General features: G+C 40.4%; 1 protein-coding gene across 1 annotated transcript in view; it reads right to left on the minus strand.

Moving 5' to 3' along the window:
- Positions 1-21,273, minus strand: part of ITGA10 (integrin subunit alpha 10) — a 64,998-nt gene that overhangs the window by 22,724 nt on the left and 21,001 nt on the right. The window contains exons 7-15 of the mRNA XM_025172129.2: positions 19,377-19,525; positions 17,788-17,938; positions 16,731-16,896; positions 15,269-15,336; positions 14,650-14,794; positions 13,590-13,738; positions 4,933-5,076; positions 4,565-4,768; positions 326-456 (exon numbers count right to left, since the gene is read on the minus strand). Of these exons, the coding sequence (XP_025027897.2) occupies positions 326-456; positions 4,565-4,768; positions 4,933-5,076; positions 13,590-13,738; positions 14,650-14,794; positions 15,269-15,336; positions 16,731-16,896; positions 17,788-17,938; positions 19,377-19,525 (1,307 nt within the window). The remainder of the gene's footprint in view (positions 1-325; positions 457-4,564; positions 4,769-4,932; positions 5,077-13,589; positions 13,739-14,649; positions 14,795-15,268; positions 15,337-16,730; positions 16,897-17,787; positions 17,939-19,376; positions 19,526-21,273) is intronic.

Here is a 21,273-nt window from a genome sequence, read left to right on the forward strand (position 1 = left end):
GTGCCTAAAGGGACTGGAGAAATCCTGTGAGATTGCCAAATCTGGCAAAGTTTTGATGCGCTTGCAAGACTGACGCGCTTATAAAATCCTTGGTGATTTCAAGAGATTTGGAGGTGGGAGTGGTCTCTGGGCCTAAAGCATGGCTGACCTCTGCTTTCATGGGTGGCTTACGGAGTTCTAAACAATGTCTTGTTGAAAGGCAAGGTTGTCTTCCCATGCCCTTCCTTTCCACCAAAGCAAGGGTGTGCACAGCACCAGCACTCCCGTTACTCACCAGCCCCTCTGAGTGGGGTTCACCTTCCACTGCTCTTTCCAGGGTCCTCACCTTAAGACCACTGCAGCATCCTGAGCCCCCACAGCGAGATCCACCAGGCCGTCCCCATCCACGTCAATCTGCCCGTCCAAGCTACGGCCAAAATAGCGAAGGCCCCAGCGGAGCCCAGCCGATTCAATGCGCTGCCAGGGAAGAAAGCGACCGTTCTTGGGGGCAGCTCTGGGCATTCCCGACTGCCCTTTTCAGACTGCATTTCCAAAGCCAAGGACCCCGGGCACCTGAGGCAGGGCCACTTTTTGCTTTTTAATTTTCCCTTGCTTGGATCCCTTATTTCAGCAAACGTGGACTTAGGGACATATCCGATGAGATCCTTTCTTTTTTAGTTATTTCTCCTTCTCCATGGGTGCTTTTCTAATAAATATGCCCCAAATGGCACACAAATATTAGCATGACATCCCACTAGGATGTAGCATGAATTTCGCCTGCCTTTTCAGGTTTTTTGTCTGTTTTTAATACAAAGGCTGAGAATATCTAATTTCCTTTAAATGCCAACTGACATTTTTTTGACAAGTTTGCTATAAAATGTTGGTGGCATAATCCCAAAGGGATGACAAACCAGGTTCAGGAGTCTGCACATCCTTGGCCTAAGCCCTTAAGGTTGTCCCTGAACAGTTTTCTTGCTCTGGAACTGTGCTTAACTTTATTATTGCTGTGGAGCTTGCATGTTTATTGCTTTTATTCTAGGTCTTTGGGCTCTGAGTCACTTTATGAGGACTTTTGGACTTAAAGCTACCTGAGAAGTATTTAAATTTAAACCCGCAAAGCTACTGCATAGAATTACATAGTATAGGGCTTCTGGGGAGGTATGGCGATGACTGCAGCAAAGACCAAGGAACCTGTGAGTAGACCGGTTCCTTGGAACCTCTCCGGATAAGGAGAGAACAGGAGATCACCCATGTGTGCTCCAGATGGCTACTCCTCACAAAGAGACTGCAGGACAGTGGTTTTCCGTTGAGCGCTGGGAGATGACGGGATTAGCCATCTTGTTCGCAACTGTGGCAGAGACTTTTAAAGGACACTAAGTTTGGAAACCTCACTTTCTAATCACTTTCAGATATTGCTCATTAACTACTTAAAAGCTATTAGACATCTTCAGAATGACAAGTTTGAAAATGCCAGGTGAGTCTGCCTTTAATCTTGAACGAAAGAAACTTTAACTATAAGCTTAAGAATCTGAAATAAGCAGCAAAAAGCTAAATAAGATTTTAATCTTAGGAAGTTACTGTATAAACAGTCTAAGGGTTCAGATAAAATTAGAATATTAAAACTTTTACAATAAGAATTAATTATAAAGTACAAACAGCTTCTCTTGGGAATCAGATCTTGTTTTGGTTTTTACAAGACATAACATAGATAAATAATTTCATGATTTCAAAAACTGGACACTAGAGGGGACTAAAGATTTTAGGTAGAGGAAAGATATATGGTTATGACAATAAAAATACTGAAGGAGACTTCTGAAGAATGGAATCAGAAAATAGTAGCCACAATATCAACGTCAGTAATGATGTCTGCTTCTATGGACAGACTATGTCCAAAAGATATTGAAGTTATTGAAGAAATGTCAGATGTAGAACAAATATTGTCATAGGATTTGATTTGTCTTCATTTCTTCTTTGTCCCATCACACAGAGTTCTTCAAGGCTTTAACAAGCCTCCTTTGTAAATCCAGTAGGAAAACATTATCTAAGTCATTCTCTTGGTTTGTCATTTGTATTTCCTTTTTAAATTTTAAAACCTCAGACAGTTTCTTTTGTAGATCCAGTGAAACGTCCTTTTCTAAATCACCATGTGTTTCCTACTGGATTTACAAAAAGGCTTGTTGAAGAACTCTGTGCAGTGGGACAAAGAAGAAATGAAGACAAACCAAATCCTATGACAATATTTGAACAAACTAAAGATTAAGAATGTTAGAAGTAAAAGGAAGGAATACAGGTAGTCCTCAACTTACGACCACAATTGGGCCTGGAATTTCTGTCACTAAGCAATGCAATTGTATAGTGAAATGTCACATGACCGCATTGCTTAGTGATCGCAATCCCGGCAGTCCCAGTTGCCATCGTTAACTGAGAATCATGGGTCATTAAGCAAGTACCCATCCCAATCCAAGCCATTCTGGGCTTGATCCCTCCCACCCCCAAGCCTCAGTAAGGTAAGGGGCTGCCTCCAACTCCCCCCACCCAGCTATTTCCCTCCCATCTCTGCCTTTCTGGCCACCCTGCAACCTGCCATGCAGGGCGGCAAGCAACCCCAAACCAAGCGGCTCTGGTGCTGCTTGCCATGGCCGGGAAGCCGCAGCCGCCCCAACCCAGTGCTATGGCAGAGACTGTAATGCAGCGTCTAGAAACTATAGCACTTCCATGCATACAACCAAAAGTATGGATCCAGTATGTAGATGACACCTTCGTCATAATAAAAAAGGCACATGAACTAGAGAAGGCACATGAAACAATCAACAACATCTTCAAAGAAAATTCACCAGAGAGGAAGAAAACAACAACATGCTACCCTTACTGGATATCCACATCAGCAGAGGAAATGACAGCAAATTAGAAACCCAAGTTCATCGGAAGACAACCCACACCAATCAAGTACTCCATTACCAAAGTAACAACCTAACCTCAGTCAGAAGACATGATGAAAATTCCTTAATCTCACAACACATGGACAGACTCAACCATAATTTCAACTGGGAAACTGTCAGCATCTTAGACTAAGCTAAATCCAAAAATGCAAGGGAATTCCTGGAAGCTTGGTATTCAGACAAGTCAACCATCAACTGGCACATAGAGATAAACAGCATTTACATACTTTTCAAAAGAGACAATAAAAAAGAAACAAAAATACCAGAACACCTCCTTGCCAGCAATCAACACTCAGAGAAGCGGGGATTAACACCAGACAAACAATCAAGCAGTAAACAACAGCTTAATCTAGGAACTACCAAGGAAAAAACAACTCCCCCACCAACACTGACAGGGCAAGTTACTGTATATAAACAGAGAACAAACCCCACTCCATTCTAGCATTAAAGATGTTACCTAGACAGGTAATGAAATGTCTGCGAGAAAATAGCCAAGCTCAGAGAGCCCCAAGGACTCTAAAAAAAACAAAGCCAAAAGCCCAGCCCAGCCCAGCCCCACCCAGGAACTTTTTGCAAAGGCACATTTTGGCATGCTATGGCTCAAGGGGCTGCTTTTGGCTTTTTTTTTTTTTGCAGCCAAAGCCTGGCCCGGTCTGGCCCAGCAGCCAGGCTGGGCACACCTCATCAGCAGCAGGAGCAAGAAGATGGCGAAAGTCAGCTGGGGAGGTGGAGCACAGGGCGCCAGGGGAGCAAAAGGGCATAGATGGGGGGGAAATAGGCGGGTGGGGGGAGTTGAAGCAGGTTGTAAGTGTGGGAGGGCTGCTAAGCAGCTGAATTTTGATCACATGACCGTGAGGGCATGTAACTTCGGGCACTAGTCGAAAGTCACTTTTTTCAGTGTGTTTGTAACTTTGAATGCCGAACAACGGTCGTAAATTGAGGACTACCTATACAAAGTTGGTTTATTTGATCAAGGTTAAAATAACATACATTGTTACTTCTGGCTACCCTTTTTGGACTTTTTGCTGACACCAGGATTGAAAAGATGATGTTTTATGGATTTGTTTATAGATAAGAGATGGGATATGGGATAAACAGATAAATGTTTGTAACTTTAGAGGGAGTGAAGAGTTACTAAATTTGTTTATACTTGTGATGAAGGTTGGAAGTCACTTCTTTATATATTTCTTTTCTTTTTCTTTATTATATATTTTGTGAGGGCTTTTGGACTTAAAGCTACCTGAGAAGTATTTAAATATAAACCCCCAAAACTACTGTATAGAATTCTGGAAACTAAATTCACTCAGTTCAACCAGATTAGAAGGCTTTTGTGGATATATGACATTTCTGTAAAAACTATGGCCAAGAAAAAATAGAAATTGAAAGTGGTTGATTACATGCTTTTTCTAAGGAATGGGGGCTTCAGTAAAGAACTTCAAGCCTTTTGGATGGGACTGACAACCCCAAATAGGTTTCTGACCCATTTTAAAGCACGCCCTGTTGCTGCAGATTAAGTGCAGTACCCAACCACAAAAAGATTGCCCACTCCTCTCATAGAGGAACAGAGGAAAAAAAACCATCCTCTCATCTTTAGCCAGGCTGCTGCTTTTGAGATGCTGGCACTCACTCATCTGTTGCTCACTCACCTGTTTGAAACGTGGTAACACAGTTGTGCGGTAGCCATGGTACAAGTAGACTGCCCCCTGGTGGTTGTCTTCCAAGGGGGCACCAACAACCACATCATTAAAGCTGTCATGATTAAGATCTGGAACAGCTAGGAGAGAGTAGCCGAAGCGAGCGTCCTGAGGCTTTAGGTCAGGAAGGAGGGTCCCATTGAAAGCCAGAAGCGACTTCAAAAGAGAAGGAGAGAAACTTTTTAAAAGCAAAGAGACTTTCCTTTCTTATGTCTGTATCTACTCATCAGAAAAAGTTGTACTTGCACTGCCAGTCAAATATTGAGATTGGTTGTAAATTGAAAAAATCTCACTTTATTGCTTCTCCATATGGAACTTACCTGCCCAACCCTGTAAAGGTAAACGCGCCCCGTCTCTTTGTTCTGTGGGCCCAGATACATGGGGGCAGCCACAAGTAAGACATCTGTGATACCATCTCCATTCACATCCACGGGGCAAACCTCACTGCCAAAGTAGGATCCAATCTGCACAGGACAATGAAGACTGTGTAAATTGCCAGATTCTGCAATGTGAAACGCAGGTGTTATTTTGGTATGTCTGCAAGGGCAGATCTACATGGACATCTCCAGATGTCTCCTGATTTATAATACACATGACACATGCTCCAACTCATGCTCCTGGTGGAATAGTCCCTGAATGCTTTTAGGATAGTCCTTCAGCCAGTCTAGAATTCTATGCTCTATCAAGTACAACATGCTTTGGCCTTCCAGTGGGAAAATAGCAGACTGAGCAGTTCCCTTTGAAATGGGGACTGTTGGGAGGGTGGAGCTGGTGTCGCAGCGATACAGCGGGCGATCCTGGGCTCCCAGGATGGCAGCCGATATCTCCTCCCCCGGACGGTCCCGATGGACCTAAGCCGTCCCGTAGAGACGGCGATCGCAAAGGGCGCGTCCCGCGGATCTCAGGGACGCCGCAAGTCCCAGATTAATCCTGGGAGAAGCTCTTGAAGCCGGCGGAGGAGAGGCAGCCAAAATGGCTGCAAAAGCCGGGACAGCTCCAAAGGAAGAAGGAAGAGAGGGGTGTCAACTGGGTGAGATGGACTTTTACTATTCAACTATTCTTAGAGAACACCTTAAGTAACTTAAAGAGATTTTTAAAAGTGAAGAAAAGTGGATTAAGCGGCAAGATCGAGCCTTATAAAAAAAGGGGGGAAAATTTTTTTTTTCTTTTCAACTTTCCCTTTTTAGTGGAATTGGTAAGATGTTTTTCTCTTAAAAAAAATATATTTTTAACTGGATTGGCTTTTTCTTTTTAATACTCAATAACTCTTTATCTTAAGCCTTTTTTTTGACTAAGATTTCTTTATTGTTATAAGAAATTTATACTTTTTGATTTTGAAATGGGGAAAGTGGAGTTAAGAGAAAGTAAATGAAAGAAAGTTGCACTGCCATCTAGAGGCTCGACATAGTGCTTTTTTTCTTCTATTGTGACTAATGCTCAAAGACCCTGTGCTTTCTAAAAAGATAGTGGGATGTGCATGTTTATACAGGTGCCATCCGTAACTATAAACAAGAAAGTGGAGTTGAAAGCGATTTTGAAAATATCAAGATGGAAAGTTTGAGCTAGTCACAAGAGCCCTGATTAGTGGCAGTAGCTCTTCTTTCTGCTAGAAGCTCTGCTTTGCTCTCCATTCCCCCCCCCCTCAGTTGGATTTTTTTTAAAGAGACTTAGTCTTTTCCCTCTTCTTCTTTTTTTTTTTTTCTTATTTTTGGCAAGAACAAAGATAAAGAATCCTTTGACTCAATGAAGGTTTATCAAGATAATAAACTATACGAGAAACACAATGCAGAAAAAGATCTTTAAACTATTGAGGATGACTATAAAAAACTGGAAGAAGAGCTGCAGAAATTCCCGCAAAAAAAAAAGAAAAAAGATATTAAAGCTAAAATGGACTTAATTAAACATAAAACGGGATCAATGGAAAAGGAAGAAATAGCACAAGAAATCAGAAACATTAAACAGAATTATTTTGAGGCTTATAAACTGAGAATTAAAAGGGTTAATCAACTGATAAATGAAGAGGGACAGACTTGTTCTTGGCACTGAGGGTGAGAAAAAGATTATACAAGATTATAATGGAAAATCGTACTAAGAGAATGCACAAAAAGAAGAAGTAAAACAATATTGAAAGAAACTACTTCAGATGTTTAAAGAAAAAACAAGGGGAATACAACAATGATGGAACTGACAGAAGCTTCAAAAAGCAGAATGTTTGAAAGGACATTTATTATTGCTTTCTCTTATCCAATAATATAGAAAAAGGAATAAACAGCTAGATATTTTGGGATATTGAATGAAAAGGGTGAACTCAAAATGATGCAAGCGCTGGAATAAAGTATAAATCTGAGATATATAGTTAAAAATTGTATTTGATTGTAAATGTTTTAAGAGATTAGACTAAAATTTATACATGGTTGAATATAGTAACATATAGATTTTAAACTAGAGATATTTTTGTTGAAACATGTAGTGAAGAATTTGGTTAGAACTGTAACCCGGTTAGAACTATAACTGATATTGTAACTGATACTGGTTAGAACTGTAACTTTTAAGAATTGGAAAAATTAAAAATTACTTATGCAGGAGGAAGTTATTGAAAATTATGAAATGTGCAGAGATGAGTTAAATTGAGATTTGAAATTAGAGTAAGAAGATAAGTAACTTGTTTTTATTAATGATTGGATGAGAAAATATAGTAATGTAATGGATTAGGAAACTTTATAATAGAAATTTGATATTAATTATTATATATATACACATATAATCGATAGATGAAAATGTATTACTAATCCTATTGAAAGTTAAAATTTCTTGTAATAAATGATTCTATAGATTAGCTATGAATGATTAATAATTGTTAATTGATAAGTATACAAGTATATTTTGAATAGATGATATGAGAATTTAAGATTATGAAAGGGGCACCAATGAGTTGGTAACTGGTTGACACACGCTATAAAATGGAAGATGCTTTTTTTTAATGCCTTTTTATGGTTTTGTTTGTTCATGTATGTTTTGTGTTTGTTGTAAAAATAAAAAAATATTAAAAAAAAGAAAAAGAAATGGGGACTGTTGACGCAGCGGACTGGGGCTCAGGCAGGAACCCTTGAGCCTGAAGAATTCTCTGGAACTAAGGAGAATCCTAGAAATTGACCCACATGTCCTCCGGACGGCTGTTCCTGGCAAGGAGATCACGAAATGAAGGCTTTTGTGGTTGACTGGTAAGTGAGTAGTTGGGAGGGAAACCGGACTCTAAATCTGACCTTCCCATTTCTTCATTGCTTTCAGTTTATTAATTTTAGTAAAAGAGAGGCCTCCTTTGGCTGCAGTGGACTATTTCCTTTTGGCAAATAGAGGTATCTCATGAAACTATTGATTTTTATTGAACTGGATGTTGGGATTTATTCAGTACGTAAAAGTATTGAAAGTTTGGATTACCACTGAACTTTAAAGAAACAAGGGAATTTTTTTAATGTTTGGTGAATCTGCATATGTTTTATTAAATTCTGGATTGTGAATCTCTGTGGGAAAGTTGTCTTTTTTTAAAATCTATTTTGTGCTGATTGGGATGGATTTGTAAACAAGGTAATTGAAAACTTTCCAGAATTTACAATGAAGCTCCTTCATAATTTATCTATTGGGGAAAAACCAAGCTGCAACTTTGGCCACTAGAGTGTACTGTTGTCTAACTAATTGGTCACTGAAAAATTTTCTGGCTGATTGTTTTCTTCCTATTTTTTTGCTGACATTTAAAAGATGGCATCAAAGAGGCTGTACGGCAGGGGTTCTGGTGATTTTGATTTCTTGAAACAGATGTTTGACTTCTCAAGGTCACACAAGCTATAGAAGCTAAATTTGAAATGATAGAACAAAAATTGGATTAAAAAATGGAACAGATTGCTGCTGATGTAAAATAAACAAATGATAAAGGAGAGGCCCTGGAAAACAGAATGGATGCTAAGGATACAGAAATGGAAAGAAGGCTAGACAACTTTGCTCTACTTGAACTTAGAGAAAATGAATTCTGCCTAAGATTAAGAACCATTCCAGAAATTCCTCAGAAGAATATTCAACAGGTAGCCTTGAATGCCTTGTCTAATTTATTAAGTTGGGAAGAAGACAGGATGGTGGATAAAGTATATCGTATAAATTCACATTTTGAAACTGTTAGAAAACTTCCCAGAGATGTCATGGTCTATTTTTTGAGGAGAAGAACAAGAGAACAAGTATTACAAAGTCACTTTGATTCACAATTAAAAATTGGTAACACAGATATAATTGTATTAAAAGAAATTCCTATTAGGATTTTGAGAAAGAGAAAGGAATATACTTTTTTGACAGAAGTTTTAAAAAAGAAAAAGATTCCATTTCGCTGAGATAAATTGGAGGGTGTGATATTTACTTTTCAGCAACAAAGATTTAGATTAAATTTGGTACAAAAAGCCAACATGTTTTGGCAAGATATGGACCAGATTTACATCAGGAACCAACTGAGATGGACACACAGAGACAGCAACAGTTAGAAGAAGAAAGTGGAACACAGGCCATGGAGATGGGTGCTACAGCTAAAGACTTCGAGAAACTATTTCCTTAACTATGGATTACAAATATTTAACTTGGAATATTAATGGAGCTAATGTTCCACAGAAAAGAAGAAAATTTTTTCATTATTTGAGAAAACTAAATTTGGACATAATTTGTTTACAGGAAACATGTATCAAAAAAACGATGAAAAAGATCTGATCTATAAATCTTTGGGTGAAGAATTTATATCCGCAAATGTAAAAAAGACTAATGGAGTTGTTTTATATATTAAATCGTTTTTGAAACCACACTTTTATTATCTGATGAATAGGGTAGATATGTTGCAGTAGAAATTGAGATGCAAGGAACTAAATCCATAATTGTTGGACTGTGTTCCAAATGAGGATAAAGGAAAATTTTTCAAGTACCTTATGGATCAATTGATGTTTTTTTCATATGAAAATTGGTGTTTGATGGGAGATTGGAATGGAGCGACTTCACCTCAAATGGATAAAACTTCAGGTAAGGGAATTAAACTTAACCAAGGGAAATTGCCCAAGTCTTTTTTGATCTGATTGAAATCTTGAATTTGATAGATTCTTGGAGACAGAAAAATGGAAACTCTAGGGAATTTTTTTTGTCAGAAAGACATAAATCCTTTTCTAGAATTGATATGATATGGATCTCAAAGACTCTGCCAAATAAGATTAGTAAAGTAGATATTTTACCAAAAAGTTTCTCTGATCATAATCCAGTTAAATTGATACTCAAAAAAACCCCTCACAACATTTAGATGGAGATTAAATGAAACTCTACTACAAAAAGAATTGGTGGTGAATGATTGCAAAAAGAAGTTAAATGAATATTTTGATAACAATCTGGATAAACGTACAGATTTAAAAACTGTTTGGGATGCTAGTAAAGCAGTGATGAGAGGCTACTTTACCCAATATGATTTAAAAAGGAAGACTCAAGAAAAAACTCAAGCTATCTTAGATGAAATTAAAAAAAGATCTACAAAACACCAACAGATTCTACTATTGTGCATCAAATCAAACTTCTGCAACAGCAATTATCTATGTTAACTGTTAAAGAAATAGAGACGAAATTAAAACATACAAAACAGAAACATTTTGAATTTGCAAATAAGCCAGGGAGATAGTTGGCATATAAATTGAGAAAGGAGAGAGAGAAAAAAATGATAATAAAGATTCAAGAAGGAGATGTTGTACTTACAGACAATGCAAATATTCAGAAATCTTTTTACAATTTGTATAAAAGACAAGATGTTCCATTGGAGTAGACAGATCAATACTTAAAGAAACAGAATTTACTGAAACTCTCACAGTCTTAGAAACAAATTATGAATAGTCCTGTGACTACCTTTGAAATATCAGAAGCTATTAAAAAGGCTAAAACAGGGAAAGTTCCTGGACCAGATGGACTAATGAGTTCTTACTATAAATGTTTTGAAGATCAACTGCTATTACCACTTAAACAGGTGATGAACTCTATTTTAGGGGGCTTCGCAATGCCACAGACATGGAAAGAAACTAATACAGCATTATTACCAAAAGAAGGCAACTGTACTATAACTAAGAATAAAAGAATTAAAAAGAAGGCAACCCAAGTATAACTAAGAATTACAGACTGATTTCTTTGTTAGATAATGATTACAAACTCTTTACATCAATACTAGCACATAGATTGAAGAAGATTCTACAGAACTTTATACATGAAGACCAGGGTGGCTTTTTACCTAAGAGACAACTGGGAGACAATGTGAGAACAGAACTGGATATAGTAGAATACTGACAACATAATGAGAAGCAAGCAGCATTGATCTTCCTGGATGCGGAGAAAGCCTTTGACAACTTGAATTCGACATTTTTGTTTAAAGTCTTGGAAAACATGGATTTTGGTGAGAATTTTCTTCAAGGGATTAAATCAATATACACTTCTCAGAAGGCAAGTATTATTGTTAACTAAACCTTGTAAGATACAGAAGAGGACAAGATAGGGATGTCCTTTGTCCCCTTTGCTTTTTATTTTAGTTCTGGAAGTGTTAAACAGAGATACTAGGCAGGAGGAGAATATAAAGGGTTTGCAAATCAAAAAAGAGGTTTATAAATTGGCAGCTTTTGCGGATGATTTAGTTTTGATTTTATGGGAACCTCAGAATGGAATAGAATGCTTAACGGAGAAACTGAAAGACTTCGGTATACTAGCTGGACTTAAGGTAAATAAACAAAAAAAAGATGTTGGTTAAAAATATGACTATACATGATCAAGAAATGTTGATGAAAAAGTCTGGTTTTAAAATTGAAAAAAGCTTAAATACTTGGGTATTATATTGACTAATACGAATTATATATTATATCAAAATAATTATGTTAAAGCTTGGAATGATATCAGAAAAGACCTATTGAGATGGGAAAAGTTACAATTATCATTGTTAGGTAGAATTTCAGTAATTAAGTTGAATATTTTAACTAGAATGTTATTTCTTTTCCCAACAATACTGATATTGACAATTGCTGTACCATTTAAACAATGGCAAAAAGATTTTAAAAATTTATATGGCAAGATAAAAAACCAAGAATAAAACATAAACTTTTACAGGATGCTAAAGAAAGAGGTAGGTCTTCCAGATTTAAAGTTATATTTTGATGCTTGTTGTCTGGTATGAATGAAAGAGTGGGTGACTCTAAAAAACAAGGTTATTGGAGTTAGAAGGACATCATTTAAGATTTGGATGGCATGGATATCTATGGAATGACAGTGAAAGTTAATATTGATTTCAAGAATCATTTTATTCTTGAATATTCTATGTCTCAGTATTAGACGTGCCATACTGAGAGCTTGGAAGAGATATAAAGTAAGACATTTAAACAAGCATGGTAGATATATGCAAATTTATTATTGTTTTCTGAAGGAGTACCTAAACTGAAGAAGAGGGAAGAATTAGAATTGGAAGGTTATACCTGTCAATGGTTTACCAACGCACAATTGACCAAAAGATTTAAAATGGATAAAAGTTACAAATTTACTTGTGAGAAAACTGACTTTGAATATGCTTTATGTACTAATGATGAACACGTTATTGCTAAGATGTACAAACTTTTGTTGAGGATAAACATGGAAGATGAATATGTTAAGGATTGTATGTTTAAGTGGGCAAAATTTTTTGGATATAATGTAATGTTGGAACAATGGGAAAATATGTGGAATAAAGGCTTGAAGTTCACTCTTAACTATAACTTAAAATAAAACTTCTATAAAATAATGTACCATTGGTATTTGACACTGGATAAATTAGCTAAGACATATAAAGGAATTTCATATGTATGTTGGGAGTGTAATCAGTGTGAAGGTACTTTTTATCATCTCTGATGGACCGGTGAGAAAGCCAAGAAATACTGGAGTATGATATATATTCTGATTCAAAACACTTTAAAAATGGATATACAATTGAAACCAGAGATTTTTCTTCTTAGTATGATGGATAAACAGATGGAAAGAAAACATGGGAATTTATTTCTTTACATGATAACAGCAGCGAGACTTCTATATGCACAAAAATGGAAAGATTTACAAATACTACAGCAGAAGAATTGATATTGAAACTAATGGAACTGGCAGAGATGGTGAAATTGACCTTTTTGATCAAAGAAAAGACATTGTCTAACTTTGTTTCTACTTGGAAACCACTCTTGGACTTTTTACTTGAGACTCAAAAAAAAAAAGAAATACTGATTTTGGGGTTTGATGACTGATTTATTTTATAATTAGAGAGATTCTTTGTATTAATCTGTTTTATATTATTTGTTGATATTATAGTCTTTTACATATTACAGTAAGAGATGAATGCATTTTATATTTACACCTGTACCAAAGAAAGTCGGAAGTTACTTTATCCTTTTTTCTTCTGTATATTTTTTTCCTTTCCTATTTTCTTTTTTATTCCTGTCTTTTTATCTTATACTGAAATTTAATAAGGTTCTTTTTTTAAAAAAGTACAATATGCTTTAAAATTATGATAGAATCACTTTTACTTGAAGGACATTTGTAAGAGAAGACAAGCATAAAACAAGCTGGGAAGTGTTCTATCTGCTCTTTAAAAATGAGATTCTGAATTTGATGACGCGAGCTCTTTGGTAAGTGGAAATCTGAAATTAAGGGGATGATGAGACAGGACACACAATTCTCTGGCTGGCAGAAAAGAATTGCTTCCTTTATTTAATCTACATTGATTAAGCAGGAGCGGCAGAGGGACAATATTTCAACTTATGTATATCAACAGACAGAAAACCACACAGACACACACACGCACACACACGGCTTTTCTAACCCTTCCTGCTTCTGCTATAAGGTGAGATGGGTCCCACTTTGTTCACGCTCTAAACAAGTGGCTTTTGCATTTTGGTCCAGCCATTTCCCTTGAGTGCCTTACTTGGTCTCCTGTAAGGGCCTGAGAGATGGCTACGCTGCCATCACCGTTCATCTCAAAGAGGATAACTTTCCCCTTGTGCTGGAACCGGGGGGCACTGGCCAGGTAGAGCCTTCTGCCACTCCTGAGTCTGACTGAAGAGACAGCATAGCCTGAGAAAGGGAGAGGGAAAAGACAGAATTCAGAAAACCTTGGCTCTGCTCTGCCCTGGACTCGGTGGCTAGCTTTGCACAAGTCCTTAAACATTTTGAACTGTCTGGAATTTAAAACACCATGTTTTAAGTGAAAGACTCTTCCAAAATGATTGAAAAAGTCCATTTTAAATTCAAAACAGCTGTTCCATGCTTGAAACAATTATTTCAAAGTCAAAGTGCACTCAAACTGGTTCCAATTGAAAATGTTTTTCACAGCACTTTCTTAAAGCTTCCAGTAAAATAGGAGACTGCTCACAAGGAAAAAGAGGTTAAGAAGTACTAGGGGAAGATGGAAATTGTAGCCCAACAAAACTTGAGGGGACCAACTTGGAAGGATTATCTTTATGAGCCTTACTGATTTCAGGTATAATAATGATTCCTTTCTTTGAGAGACAGATTTTAGGGACGGTTTCACAAGTTGATGTTTACACATTTTTTTCACAAATGAGAACCATAATTTAGAGTCAGAGTATTTTTCTTGGTTACAAATGACCATGAAAAAATCTATGCATTTCTTTTTTTAGAAAACCCCTCAGCAATATCTGCTGAAGAACAGTTAGGAAAGAATCAGCCCTAGGATTATTTTATTACCTTTTGGATGGGAGGAGTGGTGACTAGCTTGGATGGCTTTAAAATGGAATGGAGACATTGCCAGAGGAGTTGAGGTCTATGAGCTACGATAGAGAAATGAAGCTGCCGGGTGCCAGGGCAGTCTACCACCTCTGGGCAAATGGCAAAAGAGCGTTCTTCCATTGTTTCCTGTAGCTTCTCAGAGGCAGTGTGCTAACCACCTTTGGAAACAGGATGCTAGCTTAGATCAAGCCTTTGGCACTACTTCCTTGGGGCCGGTATTCCGCTGCCCCCCTTACCCAGATAGGCAGCGTGGTTCTTCAGCTTTCGTGGGAACTCTTTTTCCAACGCTCCCCGTGGGGGAGTGGCCCATCCCAGCCGGCCCTCCTTGAGCACGGACCCGTCCCAGTCATAGGCTCCAACCATGCCAAAGAGGATCCCGTCCTGCCGGAGAGAAACAGCTACAGCCATCCAGACACTCAACATTCGCAGAGCCACATGAAACCCAAAGGCTACCTGGCTTACGGAACTTCCAAAAGAGAGCTTTATTCAATTTTCTTTGCAGACAGGAAATTTCTGTTCTGAGACAAAAGTTCCTCTGGATTTTTCCATCGTTACCTCTGCAAAAAGACTGGCTACAGGCTACGTCCCATCTTTCCCACAATTATTTTCTAAGAACATCTGTAGATACCCTTCCCCCCATTTTATCCCTACATCAACCCTGTGAGGTGGATTATCTGGAGGCATGGCAAGCATTCTTCAGAGGGGAGGGCTGCACTTTTTATAGGGCCCCTCTTGTCCACTGCTTGGTCGTGTGAAATGGGGAAATGCAGGGATCCGCCTGCCCTTTCCCCATCTTCATCCTGCTTTTTCCAAGTGGCACATTTGGAAAATAGAGAAGCCCGATTCTTCTCTTACCTCCAGGAGATGGGTGGAGAAGCCAATCTGAGACATTTCCAACTCAAACGAGTTATACTCACGGCTCCCTGTTAAGAAAGGAGGGTGGAAGTGGCAATACACTATTGGAGGCATGTTTAACTAGAAAAGGGTGATAAATAATTTTTCTTTAAAAAAGAAGAAATTTGTTATTCTCATGTCAGATGTGCGTGCCCAAGCCATGCCTGCTGAAACCACACATTCTTTGACCTTGGATGAGGTAGAACTTCCCCCTTCAAGGTTGATACACCATCTGGGGGTCTTCCTGGACTCGCAGCTCCTGCTTGAAGAGCAATGTCACTGTGGCCAGGAAAGCCTTTGCACAAGTCCATCTGGTGCCACCAGTGGTGCCCTTTCCTAGATCGGGGGGGGGGGGATTTCAGACAGTCACTCATGCCCTAGTCACCTGCAGCTTGACTACTGCAATGTGCTCTACCTGGGGCTGCCCTTGAAGACCACCTGGAAGCTTCAACTGGTCCAGAATGCGGCAGTGCAAGCAGTAACTGAGGTATCCTCTGCTTCACAAGCTGCACTGGTTGCCGTTTTGCTTCTGGGTGTGATTCAAGGTGCTGGTCGTTACCTATAGAGGCCTACATGGCATAGGGCCTGGTTACTTGAGGGACTGCCTGTCTTCCATAACATCCGCCGGGCCAATTCAATCCTGCAGGGTTGGTGGAAGAAGCCAGGGAGGTTGCAGAACTCTGGATAGAGGGTTGTGCAAAGAATACAGACACTCTCTCACACACATGGTCTTGGGCATCTCATTGGGAAATTACAAGAACACTTCACCCAGGAGAATTTCTCCAAAATCTCTCCTGACAGAAATTTCCAAAGCAAATTCTCTTTTGTCAAGGTGAACTGCTGGAGAAAATGCAGGAAAGTTTTTCTGCATGACATTAAATTTCCACCAGAGGGGAATTTAGCCATCTTAACTTTTGTTTCTCCATTTCCCACCCGGTCCAGGATCACCACATTCTGGCTGTGTTCACATAAGACACTACAACCTGGTTTCTGAATTTACCCAATTCCGCTGGTGCCTGCTCTGCCTTCCTCTCTTGTAATTTCCTTCCCAGCATCTGGCACTAGACAGCTGCCATTTCTTTTCCCACAATGCCATTCACGCAGCACATCTTCAGGTTGTAGTGGGAATGAAAAGGAGGGCAGCCCAGCGCCAACTAGAGATGCCCCACCACTACCAGATAGGTCAGGAGGGAGCAGAGCAAAGGTCCTGATAAAGGATGCTTTTCTCCCTCTGGACCCACATGGGGGTACCTTCTGTCTGGAGCAGCCCCGTGGCCTGTATGAAGGTCAGTCAGGAAATGGTAATAGAACTCTGAATGCTTGCTGCGTGTAGCTGTGCTGAACTTTCATATACCACAGCAATGCTTAGCTACCCTGACTCCATTCCCCCCAGGTTGCAAATGCTACATCCTTTCCCCAGCACCTTCGAGGCTGAAGATCCGATCCCCCAAAGAGTCCACAATATCGTTGAGGGCTGCCTCGTCTGTCACATTGAAAAAGTACTTTTCGTCGGGGTCACTGGCAATGTATTTAATTTCATTGATGAATGAGTTGGGGTCTTTCTGCCGGCGGATGTAGTGGCCCAAGACCTGGGGGAAACAGAAGCATAATTTCATGGGATGCCCCAAATCTGAGGCTGCCCAAGACACTTGAAAAGTGAGGCATATGGACCAGGCTGAGATAGAGCACGAAGGAGAAACAAGCCATAGTTACTATGATTTCTCTCCAAAGACTGCAACCACTGCATTTCCCAAGCTCCAAGTCGCTCCCAGGATCAGCCAAGGATTCATCCCAGATAGGCCAACAAGGGGAATGGATGAACAATTCATCTTGATTCACTGAAGCGGGGGGAGTACGATTACTAAGTTATAAGCCCAGCAGGGTGGTGGGACAGAGCTGACCTTGGCTGATTTCAAACAGCTAAGAAGTGCCTGAGATGGAAGGCCACCAGGAAACCCGGGACTGGGAAATCACAAAAGGAGCCCTCCAAGAAGGAGAGGACGGCAGCCACGTGGAAGGTGCCAACCACACTACATGGCTGGACCCAAGCAGCCTCGAGAAGTCAGGTGCAGTTCAGAGGAAATTTTAAGTGCTGCACATATCACAACAGAGCCCCCCAGAGAGGATGACCTTTTCCAAGAATGTGCAAGCCAGGACAGCATTTAAAGCTCCTTCTCCCAACCTGGAGGGCCTTCAACTCCTGGAATTCTCAGCAGCATCCAGGCTGGCTGGGATGTAAACATCCACACAACTGGAAGGATGGCTTTTCTCTTTTCTTTCAAATGCAAACTAAGCACAGACACTTTCTACGTGGTACATTCTTCAGAAGCCAGGATACTTGATGTTAAAGTTATGCTAACAAAAAGAGGATGTGCTCAAATTGTTGCCTGAAATAAATTGGAACTCTCTTCACCTTGCTCATGAACAGGTATACACACAAGTAGCAATACCTCTGTACCTCCACATGCTGACACACTTACTGCAATGGCGTAACGTGTCACATTCCGTTCCTCACACTCTTCCAGAGCATCTTTAAGTTCTTCACCATCGTGGGACTCTCCATCAGTGAGCACAATCATCAGCTTGGTAGCCCCTTCTCTGCCACCTCTTTCCGGACTGAAGGCCTCTGTGCTGGAGACAGAAGCCGGAAAGAAATCGGCTACTTTGCAAAAAGTTTTTCTCCTCGACAAAGCGATGCCCTAATCCTGGGCTAGAGCTTGGATGTCATAAAGCCACAGATCTGGTTTACCAAATGTGACAAGTTGCCTTTGGTAAAATCTGCACAATGTTTGTTCGTTCAAATGGAGCTGGTGTAGGAAAACCTTATGGCCATTTGCTCTGTTAACCAACCAGAGCACTAGCTTCTTGCAGCAAAGAAGAGGAGGGTAGCTCAGGGGAGAACAAAATTCATGCATGGATCTCATTTCACATTTTTGAACCTTTATACAAAGGCTTTATCTTTCAAAAACTGCACTTTTCCAAATTTGATAGTGCAGTATTCCACATTTTTAGCAATATAGTGTGGAAAAGTCTATGGTCAATATTGGTGAAGATACAGAGGAAGATAGAAAGATGTTTTCTATTAGAAAAATTGCTTGTGGAAACCTTGTATATTGGGCAAATTGGCAAATAAAAATATGCACCAACATGCATATGAATCCTAATGCCAACATTTTTTGAAAAAACATTTTGAACAGGCTAAAATGAACTTAAAATTGGAGAAACTGAGAAATGGGAATTGCCAGACTTGTTATCACTATGGTGGATCCTTCATCTTCTGTTTGAATTCATGCAGCACATACAACCTGGTGACTGAATTCTTGTTTTCTGGGCTTGTATGTTAAATTGCTTCATAAACTAACCAAACAGGCTGCATTTACACAACACACACACAAAAAAACCCCAAGGATAAAAATAACCAAGCTTAGCATATTATGCAAATGCAGCACTAGCTCTGAAATTCATCCAGTTATTACACACAGATTGTGTGAATGCAGCCTCCATGTGATGGAATGGAATTATGAAGGCCAGACTCAGGGAGAAAAACATTTTCTTTCATTCCTGAGGCGCGAGGGAGAGATAAGAGCATGAGACTGGCACCTCCCTGAGGAATTCACAATGTTGTGGCTGGCATTACTTGGGAGCTGGGGTTTCAGTCTGGGAAGATTCTTGCTAGAGGTTGTAGCTAATAAACATTGCTGGACCGAATTTACATGGTCTCTTGGAGTTCCTTGGGCTAGGCCTGACACTCCATGCTTAAAAGTCAGCTGGATGATCTTTCCTCCACCTCGGCCAGAGTTAGACCAAAGCAGAAGGCTAGATTAGGCACGGATCTTGCTGTGGCCTCTTGGCATCTGCCACCCAAGGCAACTGTTTCACTGAACATAATGGTAGGGTCAGCCCTAATCAAAACATTGAGGAATTCCCGTTAGGCTTTTTTTCACAGTGTTGACCAGATCAAGAAGGGCATATCTCTTCTTTCTTGACCATCAGCAGCTGTACAGGTACCTCATCCAGTCTCTGTGCATGAGCTGGACTCCTGCCCTCTCTTTCGCCTCCCAGCACCTACCAGGCCTTGTGGATGGCGGAAGCGGTCCGAGTTTCGAGCCCTTCCTGTCGGCTGATGTTTTGGGCAGCTTCAATGACTTCTTCCGCTGTCTGGTAATCCTTCAGGGTCCACTCATGAACCGCAACTTCGCTGTACTGCAAAACCCCAACCTGTGAGGCCGAGAGGAGGAGGATCTCCTTGAGGCCCTGACACAGCCTTCTGGAGAGTCAGGCTGGTGATCCCCTAAAGGCAGCCTTGTCTATGCCATCTTCCCCAACATGGCCTTTTCCAGAGATGATGGTGTGGGCTAATGGGGGAATAGGAGAAGGAAGGTCCGGATTCTAGTCTGTCCTCAATCATGGAACCCTCCTGGGTGACTGGGGCCAATCAACCCCAATCCCGATCCCAATCCCAGTCCTAATCCCAATCTCTCTCTCGTTATGATGGGGAAAATGGGAGGAGGGGATGCTACAACACTGGTCAGGAGCTCATGAGTGAAAGGCAGGATAAAAGCCAACAGAACAAACTCAAAAGTCCATGCAGTTTACGTGATGCAAGAATGAGAGTTGTAGGGGAACAGGAGAACTTATGCCATGGTGACAATGGTAGAATCACTCCACATGGGGAGAAAGTGGAGCATGCTCAGAGAATGGGGGTGGGAACGGCATGAAGAAGGATAAGGCTCCTTGGGTCAGAAGACCACAGGATAAGGAGTGGTGATGCAAAGTGTTTGGGGCCAGGATTTTCTGCAATTTGAGGAGGTATATGCTAGATTTTGCACTCAAAATTGTGTGTTGTGCTCCCTTTCAAGCCTTGCGCCACTGTTTTGAGGGTTTGGCCCCTTAAAAGAACTAGAAACAAGGCCACCAACAGGCAGTCCCAGCAGCCGGAAGTGTTGCTGGGTGCAGGTGCAAAAAAACCAACTTGGGGCCACAGCAAGCAGAGGATCTCTGGGTCTCCATCCCTGGGCAAGCAGCTCCTGGAGCAGTACCAGAAGGTCTATTTTGCTTCGGAAAATGCTGCCTACTCTGCTTCCTGCTTGCAGAAAGTTAATTGTGGGGTCAAGCTTTTGTCTCTGAAACATGCTGACTCAGCCAAGCGCTCCAGTGCTCACAGCGAGATACAGAGAACCGCACTGGTTCCCCCTCTTCCCTTCTCTACGTTTCCTGTTTTCAGCAAGGAGAGAAAGTGGACGCCTCTGCGCAGCAAGATCGAAGCAACTGAGGCAACAGCTAAGGGGTGGCCGCGCTGGGAAGAGACGGGAAACGTCTCATAGCCCTAAGCAGTCTAGGAAGGCTTTATGAGAAAACTGAAGGGGGTGGGCCAAGAAGACACAGCTTTGCTGAAAATGTGGATATTCCTTCCCTTTCTTTCTTCCAGAGTATTTTTTGGACTCCCTGTTATTTCCTGTTGGCCTCCCATCCACAGACCAACCAGATCCAACCCTGCTTAGCTTGTGAGCCTTCACAGTTACTGCTCCCTTCTGATACAATTAGAACTATAATTTAGATAAAAATATATTCTCAGCCTAGTGGAGCAGACTGTAACCAGCAGGCTATATGTCTGCAACATATTCTGCTCTATACTGTAGTAGGAAAGCTGTATTAGGCTAGGCTAACTAGAGTGCGTCTGATGAAGTGAGCTGTAGCTCACAAAGGCTTATACCTTTTAATAAAATCTGTTAGTCAGAAAAGGTGCTACCAGACTCCTCCTGATGTTTTGCTCTATCTTTTCCCAAGCCCTTTCAAACTCTTGGTTTGGGGCACCACATTTTAACAAGAATTCAGGGAAACTGGAAGAGGCTCACAGAAGGGCAAGGAAGATGATCACGGGGCTAAAAACAGAAACCTCTGAAGAGAGACTGAGAGGATAGTTGAATATTAGGAAGTTTTTCCTAACAGGAAGAGCAGTTTGACAG

The sequence above is a fragment of the Python bivittatus genome, unplaced genomic scaffold (genome assembly GCF_059951505.1).
Source record: "Python bivittatus isolate LINGU-HERP-01145 unplaced genomic scaffold, Pbiv_v1 ctg000660_np1212, whole genome shotgun sequence".
Taxonomy (NCBI): domain Eukaryota; kingdom Metazoa; phylum Chordata; class Lepidosauria; order Squamata; family Pythonidae; genus Python; species Python bivittatus.